Genomic DNA, 14,677 nt, shown 5'->3' on the forward strand with positions numbered 1-14,677 from the left:
GTTGCATGCCACTCGTAAAGAAGTTGCCCAAGGCACCAGTGGGAGTGGGCATCACACATGGGTCTTGGACCTCGTGCTCTTAGAGGTCTTTCCTGCCGAGATTCTAGAATTCTCCAAAGGCCATGGGCTTCCATCCACATCCAGGTTCTAAATAGGCGTAGGGTGTGATATCAGTCATCCAGTGCCAGTGGGGGTCGGCCCTCATTTGGCAGATGAGAAACAGGCACCAAGAAGGGCAGTGTGGGCCAGTGGTGTGAAGCCAGGATGCTGGGGCTGTGCCCTTCCCAGGCCCCTGCAGCTCAGGCCTCCCAGACACAGAAGGCACCAGCTCAGGCCACAATGGCTTTGCCCTCTTCCCTGACCTCACCTCCTCCCCTCACTGTACTCCAGCCTTTTCTCCATCTGTCTGTTAGGCTGGGTCCTGCCTCAGAGCCTTACACTTGCTGCTCTCCCTGCCTGAGAGTTTCCCTTGGCTGCCTCCCACCCTGTTCAGTCTGATGCTACTGCAGGAGCCTTCCAAGGTGACCCTGCTCATGTCCCAGACTATCCTTTGCCCTGTTGTATTTTTTTCATAACTTTTTCTCCATTGAGTTTATCTGTATACAGATCCACTTTCTCTTCTCCATTCGCAAACTACAATATAAACTCACTCTATGACAGCAGATATTTTGCTGTCTTGTTCATTCCCATATTTCCAGGACTACAGAAGTGCCTGGGAAATAGCAAAAATGACTGCAGCGAACATGTTCAAAGAGCTCTGGGGCTCTAGGTGCCTTCCAGTGATGAGCTCAGAGTCCTCCTGAGAGGCAGTGGAGGGTCTTATGACTGTCCCCCTCTTGCTGATGCAGCTGAGACCCAGACTTAGGCACCCTTGGGAAGCCTGGCCTGGGGGTAGACACTGGCCCAGCGGCAGCTGGTATAGGCAGTGATAGCAACCTGGACAGACCTCTGCATTTGGCTGGGCAGGTGTCTGTTCCAGAGAGCCCAGCACAACAGGGGTATGGGAAGAGGGGGCAGGGATGAGGTTGATGTCCGGCCACCACCCTGCATGTGGCAACTTGTGGCCCCTGCCGGGCCTTGGCTAGCCCAGCCTGGGCTGACCAGGTCAGACGTGGAGCTGGGTTTTATCCAGTGACCAGGGACCCAGGGGATAGGAAGGGGCCTCACAGGCAGGAGTGGTTGGCTCTCAGCATTTTCTCCTGCTTTATGTCAAGGCTGTAGGCTGTGGAAAGCAGAGAACAACCTTCATCTTTTCTACTATTCCCGTGAGCCAAGTAGATAAACAACCTGTGCAGTGAGCTGAGATTGTGCCACTGCGCTACAGCCGGGAGACAGAGCAAGACACCGTCTCAAACAAACAAAACAAACCCTGCCCTCATGCAGCTTTGCTTCTGATAAAGGAGACAGAGGGACCCTAAAAAGAAGAAAGATGTGACACAGCAGGTGGGTTGGGAGTGGGCATCTGGGCATGCTCCTTAAGACGGGTACTCAGGGAACCTCAGGGGACTGGGCTGGGATCAGCAAGGAGAGGCGGCCAGAATGTGGGTGTGAGGGGACCCCCAGAGCAAGACAAAGGAGGGCCCATTTCCCGAGATGGGGAAAACCAGGGGAGGAGCATGATTTTTATTTCAAAGAGGCCAGGTAGAAATAAAAAGTCCCTGGCCAGGTGCCATGACTCATGCCTGTAATACCAGCAGTTTGGGAGGCTGAGGTGGGTGAATCACGAGGTCAGGAGTTCAAGACCAGCCTGGCTAACATGGGGAAACTCTTCTCTACTAAAAATACAAAAATTAGCTGGGCATGGTGGCTGCAGTCCCAGCTTCTCGGGAGGTTGAGGCAGGAGAATCGCTTGAACCTGAGAGGTGGAGGCTACAGTGAGCTGAGATTATACCACTGCACTCCAGCCTGGGTGACAGAGCAAGACTGTCTCAAAAAGAAAAAAAAAAATCAAAAGTCGCTGCAGTGACTCCCAAGTGCTGAACACCCTTGCCTAGGTGCCCTGTAAGGTGGGGTGGGGGCTCTCAGTCTAGCTGGGGTTCAGAAGGTAGATGCTTAGACCAAGTAGAAAGCGGCAGCTTCAGGAGAAAGAGTAGGGCCTCCCAGCTGGGCTTTGAAGGGTGGGGAGAGTTGTGGACCTAGAGAATGGGAAGAGCACCCCATGAAAGTCAGCCAGGCAGGGAAAGAACACTGCACACACCGAGTGCCACAGTCCCACTGCCTGTGCCGGAAGGCTGGGCCCAGGCTAAGCTCTGAGCCTGTAGCTGGGCCCCAGCGGAGTCCCACAGTGCAGTCAGGGCCAACTCCTCCAGGAGCAAAGAAGGCCAGAGAGTGTGGGGACTGAGCAGCCCATCCCACTGTATAGAGCACACAGGAAGCCACAGCCGAGGCCCTCCCCTGGGTCATGGTGCTGGTTCCTCAAACTCTGCTTCCCCAAACCACCTGTGATGCAAATGTTTCCAGTTGCTTTCCCACCCATCCACAATGTCTAGACCGGGTAAGGCCTCCTGCTCTGTCCTGTTAGCCCTGGGTTGAAGTGTCAACTCAGTGTCCTCTTTTATTTTTTCGGAGACAGGGTCTTGCTCTGTCACCCAGGCTGAGGTGCAGTAACGCCATCTTGGCTCACTGCAGCCTCTGCCTCCCGGACTCCAGTGATCTTCCCACCCCAGCCCTCTTCCCACAAGCAAATGGGACCACAAGTGCACACCACCATGCCTGGCTAACTTTTTTGTTTTTTGTTTTGAGATGGAGTTTTGCTCTTGTCGCCCAGGCTGGAGTGCAGTAGCGTGATCTTGGCTCACTGCAACCTCCACCTGCTGGGTTCAAGCGATTCTCCTGCCTCATCCTCCCAAGTAGCTGGGATTACAGGCATGTGCCACCATACCCAGCTAATTTTGTATTTTTAGTAGAGGTGGGGTTTCTCCATGTTGGTTAGGTGATCCGCCCACCTCGGCCTCCCAAAGTGCTGGGATTACAGGCATGAGCCACCATGCCCGGCCTCAATTTTTGTATTTTTTTTGTAGAGACAGGGTTTCACCATGTTGACCAGGCTGGTTTCGAGCTCCTGACCTCAGGTGATCCACCTGCCTCAGCCTCCCAGTGCTGGGATAACAAGTGTGAGCCGGCCAGGCGCGGTGGCTCACACCTGTAATCCCAACACTTTGGGAGGCCGGGGTGGGTGAATCACCTGAGGTCAGGAGTTCAAGACCAGCCTGGCCATCATGGTGAAACCCCATCTTTAAAAAAAAAAAAAAGTGTGATCCACTGTGCTCAGCCCCAGTACCCTTATTTGGGCCCTGCTGGTCACCAGGTCCTGGCCATCATGGTCAGCACCTCCCCAGCCCCCCATGCGGACACACCCTCTCTCCAGCGCTGCCCCAGCTCCCTGCTGCCTTCCAGCCACCTGCACCAGAACTGCTCAGAGTGACAGTTAAAAGACAGACTCCTCTGTCCTGTCCTTGACCCACTGGACCAGAGTCCCAGGGGTGAACACAAATGACTGTCACCCAGAGGGAGCATGGACACCAAACAGTGCTACTTGACATAAGTGTAAGATTTATTGGGAAGCTCACAAGCGGCAAAGCAGCAGGACCTCTGCTCCCATCCTCCTCCAGGGGCAGTCCCTGTCACTCTGCACTCAATCTAGGGAGGGGGCAGGAAGAACACCTGGGCGATTATATAGCAGTGGGCGTGTCCTCGTTAGAAAGGTACCCTGGGCCTATGGTCAGCCTATTCTTCCAGGCACTAGAGGCTGAGTTGGCTTCTTGTTAAGCTGCTTAAAAGATGACGAGCATGAGTCTCCAAGGATGTCTGCTCAGTGGGGTCCTGACAGCCCAGTAGGCAGGAAGAGGCCCAGTCTCTTAAAGTTTGGGTCACAGCAGACTTCCCCCACTCCTTTTGCTGATGGAGGCCACCTGGAGACAGGACCCAACTCCAGCTCTGCCCTGGGAAGACGTGTGACCCCTCACGTCCTCACTTAGAATGGAACACTAGTTAAAGACCAGGAACAGACCACCCAGGGCAGTGGGGGAGCAAACACGCTTACAAATAACAGGCCCTGAGGCGGTGTCATCAGGGAACCCAGGAAGCCAAAGCCTCACTCCCAACAGACTTGGCCTCAGGGGACCTAGCCATGCCCTCTACCAGCAGCAATGGGAACCACTACACCAAAGGAGCCCTTAGGCTGGGGAGAGGTGAGAGCTCAGGAGACAAAGGGAGCAGCCTGAAGGCTTCCCAGGTCCCTTCCCTGATGCCCCTGCCAAGGATTCCTGGGCTGAGCTCTGACTTCTCACCTCTCCTTCTCTGGCCCCACCTCTGGTCTTCACTCAGTCATTCAGCGCCTGTCTTCCACCTCTTGTTCACACCCCATGCCTGCTGGAAGGGAACCCCTGCCTCCACCCTTCAGCTCAGGCACACACCTGAGTGTGAAACCTTTTCTTCACGTTACCTCCTGAAGTCCCCCCTACTGTCCCCTCCCCACCACGGCAGGCATTTGATCCCACCGTGAAATGTTCCACTCAAGGCAAACTCTATACCCCCCAGGTGTGGGCTGAAACAGCACCACTTCCACTGCCCGGCCTGGCCACCCATACCAGAATTGCTTCCAGCAGCTATTTTTGCCTTAAGAGTCACCTTCTCAGCTGTGGTGGCTGCCCCCAGAGGAGGGAGGCTCCCCTGGTGTAGGGCAGCAAAGGTGGGTGAACAGCCTTCTGACGCATGCCTACTGGGACTGGACCGGAGGACTTGTGACCCGGAGCTCAGAAACACGCTGGGAGATGGGGGAAGGCAGGGTGGTGCTTTGGTGCCACAGGAGATGGAAGACACCCTGTGAGGTGGGTCAGCAGCACACATAGCTCTTGTGTTCACATTTATTACAACTTGGAAGCAACCCACAAGCCTTCCTACTCCTGGAGGTGTCATCCCCAAAGGCCCAGGAACTAGCCTTGTTTCACAGCAAAGAGCCCTGAGGCCCCACTTGGGCAAAAGCAAACAAAACAGATAAAGTTCCTTTCCGACTAGTGCAGATGCTCTTCCCATGCCTGCAGAAGCCAGCTCGTCTGTGTGTAAATCCGCCCCAGAGCTTCCGGCCCGCCAGCTCCACGTGGCTCCAGCTCCGCGGCTTCCTCGAGCCAGGCTGGTCCTGCGTCGCCATCTGCTGGCCACGCGTGCGCAGCACAGCCGGGTCCTGGGGCCAGCAGAGGAGGCGGAGGCTGAGGGGCCTACGTGCCCCTCCCCCGTGCCCCCCCGGGAGTCTAGCTGCCGAAGTATTCCTGCTGAAACTTCTGGAAGTCTTCCTCGGTGAACACGGTACCCTCGGCCTTCTTCTTCTTGGTCTTGGCCACAGGCCGGTCGCAGGCCTTGCGGCCTCGGTTCTGGCGCAAAATCTGAGGAGGGTGCAGGAGCGACAGCCCATCATTTCAAGAGCAGAGGCTCGCAGAGGTCACGGGGGAGGGAGATGTAGTGCAGGGCTGGCCCAGCCTCCCACCCTACGCTCAGGGTTGAGACAGCCATGGGCCCTAGGGGAACAGCCTCGGCTCTCATCTCCTAGGTCCCTTCCCATCCCCCGTCCCCTCAACAGACCTGCTGGCTCACAGACTCAGCCACGGCGCTTCTCGCACTCGTCAGAAACTTCAGGTTTACTTTGAGGTGGTCTCGACACTCTCGCTTCCGGTACTCGTCTGTGGGTGGCACGCAGGGGGCACCGTTTCAGATTCACTCCCCCTGGAAGCATTCTTGGTCCCTGGCCCATGGCCCTGCCAAAGACCTCATCGTCCCCTTCCCAGATTATTACAGCGGCTGGGCTCTTCTCCATCAAATGCATGTTCCACACAGGTCCTGCGGAAAGCCCCAGGCTCTCGACCCCCCATGTAACCTTCCCAACAATTATGTCCTGAATACTACTCATGCCAAGGAAGCTGCTCCAGAGCTTACGCTTCAGTGAGAAGAGAGACGAAGGGCAAAGAACACAGCTTATTAGAGGCGCATACATTTTATAGAGAAAAAACAGGAAACAGAAAAGGGGAATTCCAGGGGTGGAGGGTACAATTTTATTTTATTTATTTATTTATTTTTGGGATGAAGTTTTGCTCTTGTTGCTCAGGCTCACTGCAACCTCTGCCTCCCAGGTTCAAGTGATTCTCCTGCCTCAGCCTCCCCAGTAGCTGGGATTACTAGCATGTGCCACCACACCCGGCTAATTTTGTGTTTTGTAGTAGAGATGGGGCTTCTCCATGCTGGTCAGATTGGTCTCGAACTCCCGACCTCAGGTGATCTGCCCGCCTCAGCCTCCCAAAGTGCTGGGATTACAGGCGAGAGCCACTGTGCCTGGTCAGTGCAATTTTAAATAGAAGGGAGTGAGAAGCTCTCACTGAAAAGACACTGTAGCAGCCTTGGAGAGAGCTGTAGATATTCTGGGGAAGAGCATTTGTCTAGGTGGAGGGAGCATCCAGTGCAAAGGCCGTGAAGCAGAAATGCGTCAAATGTGTTTGAAAAGGAGAAAACAGGGCCGGGTGCAGTGGCTCACGCCTGTAATCCCAGCATTTTGGGAGGCCGAGGTGGGTGGATCACAAGGTCAGGAGATCAAGACCATCCTGGCTACATGGTGAAACCCCATCTCTACTAAAAATACAAAAAAATTAGCTGGGTGCAGTGGTGGGTGCCTGTAATTCCAGGTACTCAGGAAGCTGAGGCTGGAGAATCGCTTGAACCTAGGAGGTGGAGGTTGCAGTGAGCTGAGCAAGACTTGATCTAAAAATAAAAAGAAAAGTAGAAAAAAGGTAGGAGGGGCTGGATGCGGTGGCACACTTTGGGAGGCCAAGGCAGGCAGATCACCTGAGGTCAGGAGTTCGAGACCAGCTTGGTCAACATGGTGAAACTCTGTCTCTACTAAAAATACAAAATTTAGCTGGGTGTGGGTGGGCACTTGTAATCCTAGCTACTTAGGAGGCTGAGGCAGGAGCATCGCTTGAACTCAGGAGGCAGAGGGTGCAGTGAGCCCAGACTGCACCAGTTCACTCCAGCCTGGGTGACAAAGCAAGACTCTATCAAACAACAACGACAACAACAAACACTGGAGTAGGGGGAGTGGGTAGCAGGAAGAGACCAAGTGGGATGGAGGATAAGTCACATAGGCCTCGTCAGGCACCCTAAGACCGCTGCCTCTTACTGACTACAATGGGAGCCAAAATATCACCATCTTGTCCACACCAGTCCCTTTGAAAGTCTTTTTTTTTGAGATGGAGTCTCGCTCTGTTGCCAAACTGGAATGCAGTGGAACAATCTCAGCTCAACGCAAGCTCCACCTCCTGGGTTCAAGCGATTCTCCAGCCTCAGCATTCTGAGTAGCTGGGACTACAGGCACCAGCCACCACACCCAGCTAATTGTTTTGTATTTTTAGTAGAGATGAGGTTTCACCATGTTGGCCAGGATGGTCTCGATCTCTTGACCTCGTGATCCGCCCACCTGAGCCTCCTGAAGTGTTGGCATTACAGGTGTGAGCCACCGCACCCGGCTCAGAAAGTCTTTATGTCTTGTTAAGTGACACTACATCCCCCAAGAAACTAGCTCCACTTTCACAGCCCATTCACCACTAAAGCTCCTGTAAAGGCTGAAACTCTCTGCTGCCCCTCCTTAACGTATCTTCCACTTGCACAAGTCTCTTGTTATCTCTGCTGCTATTGGCAGTGCCCAGGCCACAGCATGTGCCGTTTGAATGGAGTGGGTAATAGCAGCACCCTGGAGACACAATGCCTGGTTTCTACCACCTTGGCAGGTGCCTTTTTCTGAATCTGTAAAACGGGGGTGATATTAGTATCAACCTCATAGGGCTGCTCTAAGGTTCAAACGAGCTGACATTTGTACAGCACTTAGAATCAGCACCTGGCACAGAGTCTTAGTGAAAGTGCTTGTCAAATGCTCCATCTTTGACCTTCATTCACTATGTCACCTTTACAGCCTTCGTTTTTTTCAAATTCTCAAAGGCAACAACCTCTTTCTGACTCAGGACCTCTGCACATGCTACTCTTCCTAGAATATTCTCCTACTTTTCATCTAGCACACTCTTATATTTCCTTCAGCTCTCGGCTTAAATGTCATTTCCTCAGAGAAGGCTGACTTGGCCTAAGTCCCCATCAGAGTACTGTAGCCTTTTTTCAGAGGCTTCCATACACTTGACAATGATATGCAGGGTTTGATATTCTTTGAGGCTTCTCTCCCCAATAGGGCGTAGTCCACGAGGGCCAGAACGGTGGGGTGTTCCGTCACCTTCATATATCTAGGACCCCACTCCACGCCTGGCACACAGGTCTACCAATGCTAGGAGAACGCTTCAAGCCTGCCTCAAGCGCCACCTCCTCTGGGGCACAGGTCCCCGCACCGGAGGCAGCATTTTCCTTTTTTTTTTTTGAGACGGAGTTTCGCTCGTTACCCAGGCTGGAGTGCAATGGCACGATCTCGGCTCACCGCAACCTCCGCCTTCTGGGTTCAAGCAATTCTCCTGCCTCAGCCTCCCGAGTAGCTGGAACTACAGGCGCGCACCACCATGCCCAGCTAATTTTTGTATTTTTAGTAGAGACGGGGTTTCACTTTGTTGATCAGGATGGTCTCGATCTCTTGACCTCGTGATCCACCCACCTCGGCCTCCCAAAGTGCTGGGATTATAGGCGTGAGCCACCGCGCCCGGCCGGCAGCACTTTCAATCTTCCCGAACTTACCCAGTGTCGACTTGGGCACCTTTCCCTTGGCCGAGTTCCGCAGTTTCTGGGCCTGGGTTGCCTTCGCCTTCCGGGGCCGTTTCCTCGGAGTCCCCTTCTGCTTGGCCTGCCCTGGCGGGTCCCGGAGGGCTGTAGGGGAAGAGAGAGGAAGGGACTCAGGTTGGAGGGCGCGCAACGTTCCCATGCCACTGGGGCTAAGCTCGGCTTGGAATGTTCTCGACCCAGGGCTCCCACCCACAGCCACTGCCACCCTCCTGCCCGCGCCGGAGGTTCCCTGGTCAGCCCTCTTCACCCTCGGACGCCGCCAGTAGCTCCAGACCCCGACGCAGCAGAGCTGCAGACATGGCTGCGCTTGGCTCCGCCCACGAGCCTCACATTACTTCCGCCTTGTCCGTCCTTGTCTCGGCGGAAACTCGAGCAGGAACGGAGGGTTCCGGAGGGTTGGGCGGAAGCGCCCATCTTTCTTAGGCCTCATGCGTTAAGGATTTACACTTGAGCGGAAAAAGTGTCGGGAGCTGGAGGCGGGTCCAAGGAGCAGAAGGACACGTTTATTATTCAATCCCTATCCACCTGGCTCCCGGCGCTCAGGCCCCTCCTTTCCCGGAAGCCGTCCGCAACCCGCTCCGCCGGGTTGGCCAATCCTCTCGGGTTCTCGCGGCTTCATGGCGGGCGAGGCTGGGGACGGGGCGCGGTTTGGTGTTTTCAATTTCTACGAAAGAGGAAACTGGGGAGCTGGATTATTTTTCGTATGCTTCAGTCAGCACAAGGTATCGCACAGGTCGAGTGCGACATGAGAATCCAGCTGTCTTCCCTTACGCCAGATATTAAGACATATTTTTGTTTTGAAAAATACAATTTTTTTAAAAAAAATAAAATATGTTATTTATGTTACCAAGCAATGGGTTTTTTTTTTTGGGGGGGGGGGACGGAGTTTTTGCTCTTGTTATCCCGGCTGGAGTGCAATGGCGCGATCTCGGCTCACCGCAACCTCCGCCTACTGGGTTCGGGCAATTCTCCTGCCTCAGCCTCCCGAGTAGCTGGGATTACAGGCACACGCCACCGTGCCCAGGTAATTTTTTGTATTTTTTGTAGAGGCGGGGTTTCACCATGTTGACCAGATGGTCTCAATCTCTTGACCTCGTGATCCACCCACCTCGTCCTCCCAAAGTGCTGGGATTACAGGCGTGAGCCACCGCGACCGGCCGCAATGGTTTTTTTTTTTTAAGTGAATTAATGAATATGTAAAATTTTTCTGTTTTAGTTTCTAGTATGGCAAAAATCAACAACTGCTTACATACAAAAGTTCTTTGGGATCCTGAAATTTTTAAAAATTTATTTGAATTAATTATTTTTGAGATGGAGTATTGTTATGTCGCTCAGGCCAGTGTAGTGGCGCGATCTCGGCTCACTGCAACCTCCCAGGTTCAAGGGATTCTTTTGCCGCAGCCTCCCGAGTAACTGAGATTACAGGCGCCCATCACCATGCCCGGCTAATTTTCTTTTCTTTTCTTTTTTTTTTTTTTTTTTTGAGACAGAGTTTCGCTCTTGTTACCCAGGCTGGAGTGCAATCTCACGATCTCAGCTCACCGCAACCTCCACCTCCTGGGTTCAGGCAATTCTCCTGCCTCAGCCTCCTGAGTAGCTGGGATTACAGGCAGGCGCCACCATGCCCAGCTAATTTTTTGTATTTTTAGTAGAGACTGGGTTTCACCATGTTGACCGGGATGGTCTCGATCTCTTGACCTCGTGATCCACCTGCCTCGGCCTCCCAAAGTGCTAATTTTCTTTTTAAAAATTTTTTAGTAGAGACGGGATTTTGCCATGTTGGCCAGGCTGATCTTGAACTTGTGACCTCAAGTGATCTGTCCACCTGGGCCTCCCAAAGTGCTGAGATTAAGCTTTTTAGACCAAAACATTTGAGCACCTCTGGCCTAGAAGTGACATTGCCCACCGGGGAGGAGCCTTGACTTGTTCTCTCACTGCCCCATTTGTAGCTGGCAGCCCAGCACCTGGTATGCAGAAGACACGCAATAAGTGAACGGTGAATCAGAAGGGACCACTGGGTTCACTCAGCCGGGTTCTGAGGTCCATCTGTGTACCTGACACGGCAGAGTGTGGGATATGGAGTTGGTCCTCTGGGATAGACTGAACCCGAATGTCTGAGCTCCATCAGCTAGATATTAATCACAACAACCAACACAACCTCAAGGGTCAAGGCCCTGTTCTAAGTGTTTTATATTTGTTAACTCGTTTATCCCCCCTACCCTTCTGGGTGGGAACTGTCTTCTAAAATTTTTTTTTTTCTGAGATGGAGTTTCCCTCTTGCCACCCAGACTGGAGTGCAATGTCCTGATCTTGGTTCACTGCAACCTCCGCCTCCCTGGTTCAAGCTATTCTCCTACCTCAGCCCCCCCCCTCCCCCGAGTATCTGGGATTACAGGCACGCCCCACCACGCCCAGCTAATTTTTGCATTTTTAGTAGAGACGGGGGTTTCATCATGTTGGCCAGGCTGGTTTCGAACTCCTGACCTCGTGATCTGCCTACTTTGGCTTCCTAAAGTGCTGGGATTACAGGCATTAGCCACCGCGCCTGGCCTGTCTTCTAAATTTTACAGATGAGGAAACAGAAGCACAGATATGTCAAGGTCACACGGGTGGAGTCAGAGGTGGGAATCAAGACTGGCAGCCTGGCCGCAGGATTTGTGGGGGCGCTCCTGCCCCAGCTATCAGGGAAGGCAGTGCTGTGGTGCTGGTGGGGCGGGGGGGAGCCTGTCAAGCCACGGGGTCAGGTAGGCCCCTGGAGGGTGGGGAGGAGCTGACCATGTATGGGAAGTGGGGACTGTTCCAGGTGGAGACTGCTGTAGCGAGGACCGATATATCCGCTGTGACACACCAGTGGCCCCTCAGGATGCCAGGCTGGGTGGGCTGCAGGGTGGCAATGGCCTCAGACTATGATTTTGTCCTGAGGGCAGTGGGGAGCCTGGAGCCCAGCAACTGTTCAAACATTTGCTTCTTTCCTGCTTCTGACATAGTCAGATTATTTTATTTATTTATTTATTTATTTATTTTTTATTTTTTGAGATGGAGTTTCGCTGTTGCCCAGGCTGGAGTGCAGTGGCGCGATCTCGGCTCACTGCAACCTCTGCCTCCCGGGTTCAAGCAATTCTCCTGCCTCAGCCTCCCAAGTAGCTGGGATTACAGGTGTCCGCCACCACACCCAGCTAATTTTTTTGTATTTTCAGTAGAGATGGGGTTTCGCCATGTTGGGCAGGCTGGTCACACACTTCAGGGAGCTGTGTGACCCTGGCAATCCCTTAACAAAGACTGCCTCAGTGTCCTCATTGGTTGGATGGGGCTCGGCAGGACAGCAGCCCCTTCTAGCAGAGGTGTGAGAGCCAGAGATCAATACCTCCTGACTTCAGATGATCCGCCCGCCTCGGCCTCCCAAAGTGCTGGGGTTACGGGTTTGAGCCACCGCGCCTGGCTGCTGTTTTACTTATTATGTGTATTTCGTACAGCCTGTTTCCCCACCAATACCCCACTGTAAGCTCCTCATGGCAATGATCTTTGTTTTGTTCATTGTTATATCCCTGGCGCCTGCAACAGTGCTTGGCATATGGTAAGAGTCCCAGAAACGCATGAAGTGAATGCATGAGAGTTGAGTTTGGGGAGCCTAATGAGCCGCTCGGTTGAGAGGCCCAGGAGGTGGTGGGATGTGCAGCGCGTCACCTTCCCAGGAGGGCAAACGACCAAGCTGTCCTCCTCCTGATCTCGGCTGGTCAGCGTACGGTCCTCTGGGTGTAGGGGTTCTTTGTATGCCCACGTGCCGGGTAGACCCCTGAAGCGTCCGCAGCCCAGCCGGGCACTGGCAAGTCCGCAGGCCAGGCACTGCCCCAGCCTCCCGCGGAGGAATCGGCACATCCGCGGGGCCGGGCGCGCTTCTGCCACTAGATGGCGCCGCAGGACAGCTTTCTCGCGCGGCGCGAGTCTGCGGCTGGGCTGCGGCTACTCAGGCTGGGTGAGGTGGGGGCATGGGCTGGGGTGTACGGTAGGAGCGTGGTTTCGGACGTCCTTTGGTTTCGGCTGGCTCCTTGCAACCAGGACCTTGTGGCCCTGACTTCCTGCTGTCCCGCTAACCCTCCCATTCGCCGCCTGGCCTGGAGGCGTGGCTGGGGAAGCTGAGGCAGAGCCACCAGGCTGTGCTGCCCAGGGCGGGAGGCGAGGTCCCTTCCTGAAAAGTGTGCAAATGATAGCTGGGCAGTCACTTCAGGGAGCTGTGTGACCCTGGCAATCCCTTAACAAAGACTGCCTCAGTGTCCTCATTGGTTGGATGGGGCTCGGCAGGACAGCAGCCCCTTCTAGCAGAGGTGTGAGAACCAGAGATCAATACCGTGCAGTGCAGTGGGGCTTGGGTGGGTCCGCGTGCCCAGGTCCTGTGTGCAGAGGGTGCTACAGCACTGCCATGCTACGTGCTCCCTCTGGGCAAGATGGGATGGGCAGGGGCAGCCACTGTTGGGCCCAAGCAGGTCACTCCACAGCCTGCATTTGGGCACCTGCCAGTCTTGACTTGGCCCTGATGGCTCGTGGGGAGGGTGGGGGGCAGCTGCTTCCTGTCTCCCTGTGGGAGGGTGGGTCATGAGGTCTCCCAGGCTAGTTCCCCACCTGGCATGACCCTGGGTGAGCAGCTTCACTGCTCTGAGCCTCAGTTTCCACACTGGGTCCCTGCCTGCCCCTGATCCTCCCGCTGGGGCCTTTGGCCACACAGAAGAACCATCATCCTAAGGGGCCCTTTGGCCCCCATGCCCCGTCTGTGTCTCCTCCCAGGTTCCCTGGAACAGCTTAACCTGCTTGGGCCTGGGAGGCTGAAAGGCAGGCGGGCTTTCTGCAGCCCTTCAGAAGCATTCAAGCCAGGTCAGCGCTCTGCCTAGGTGTCTGGGTCCTAAGCAAGAGTATGTGTGTGAGCATGTTTCCTTGGCTTCTGGACCAGTGGCTCCCTGGAGAGGGGACCGTAGGGTCTCTGGGAGGTGGGCAGTACTGGGGAGGAAGTTCTGGTGGTCTGGGGCTGGCACAGATGCCCTGGTGTCTTCAAGGCCTCAGTTCACACAGCTGCGTGCCCACAGGCAAGCAGCCCTCTCCCCCAGTCCGTTTCCTCCTCTGAGGTTTGGGGGCTTTAGGGAGTATTGTCCCATCTTCGATACAGAGCCAATTGGGGAGGCACCCGGAGCTCCTGGCGCCTGTGGTCTGGAGGGAGCGCCTGCTCTGGAGTGGGACTGCGCCAGTGTACATCTGTGTGTTCGCACTCACTAGCTGTATGACCTGGGGCAAGTCCCGCAACTTCTCTGTACCTGTTTCTTCATTTGTGAGTTGACTGTAATCATAATCCCTGCCTCACAGGGCTGCTGGGATAATTGAGTGTCAAGCACTGGGAATTCCACTGGGCACAGAATACACACTAGAGTGTGTAAATCAGTGATTGCTCTGTGGACAGCAGTGTGCCCATGAGACCCGGGCCCCTGTCTGTGGGTGTGAACTTCACAGGTGGCTGCGACCTTCACAGGTGGCTGCTGGATCTCCACGCTCTTGTGCTCACACACGGGTAGGTTGGAGGCCACAGGGAGGAAGGACCGACAGCCTGGAGTCGCCTGTCCCCGTTCAGACACTGCCTTCGCCGCTTAGCAGCTGTGTGACCCGAGAGCCTGCCTCACCTCTCTGAGCTTCGAGAGGGTGCTTGGGGTCTGTTGGAGGTGCAGTGAGAGGTGGCATGGAATGTGCTCAGTACCCGGCCTGGCATTTAATCATCTGTGTAGTCAACAAATATCTGCTGATTTTTGAGACGAAGTCTCCCTCTGTTGCCTAGGCTGGAGTGCATTGGCACCATCTCAGCTCACTGCAGCCTCCACCTCCTGGGTTCAAGCAATTCTCTCCCCCAACCACCCAAGTAGCTGGGATTACAGGTGCCCACCACCAC

The 14,677-nt window shown here is 54.6% G+C and overlaps 1 protein-coding gene across 1 annotated transcript; it reads right to left on the reverse strand.

Moving 5' to 3' along the window:
• Nucleotides 1-3,532: 3,532 nt before the first annotated feature.
• Nucleotides 3,533-9,082, reverse strand: RPS19BP1 (ribosomal protein S19 binding protein 1). Its single transcript, XM_002763909.5, has 4 exons — nucleotides 9,002-9,082; nucleotides 8,710-8,838; nucleotides 5,578-5,675; nucleotides 3,533-5,381 (listed from the first exon to the last, which is right to left on the reverse strand). The coding sequence occupies exons 1-4, from the start codon at nucleotides 9,051-9,053 to the stop codon at nucleotides 5,250-5,252; spliced, it is 411 nt and encodes a 136-aa protein (XP_002763955.1). The 5' UTR covers nucleotides 9,054-9,082; the 3' UTR covers nucleotides 3,533-5,249.
• Nucleotides 9,083-14,677: the final 5,595 nt, after the last annotated feature.

This window comes from Callithrix jacchus, chromosome 1 (genome assembly GCF_049354715.1).
Source record: "Callithrix jacchus isolate 240 chromosome 1, calJac240_pri, whole genome shotgun sequence".
Taxonomy (NCBI): Eukaryota; Metazoa; Chordata; class Mammalia; order Primates; family Cebidae; genus Callithrix; species Callithrix jacchus.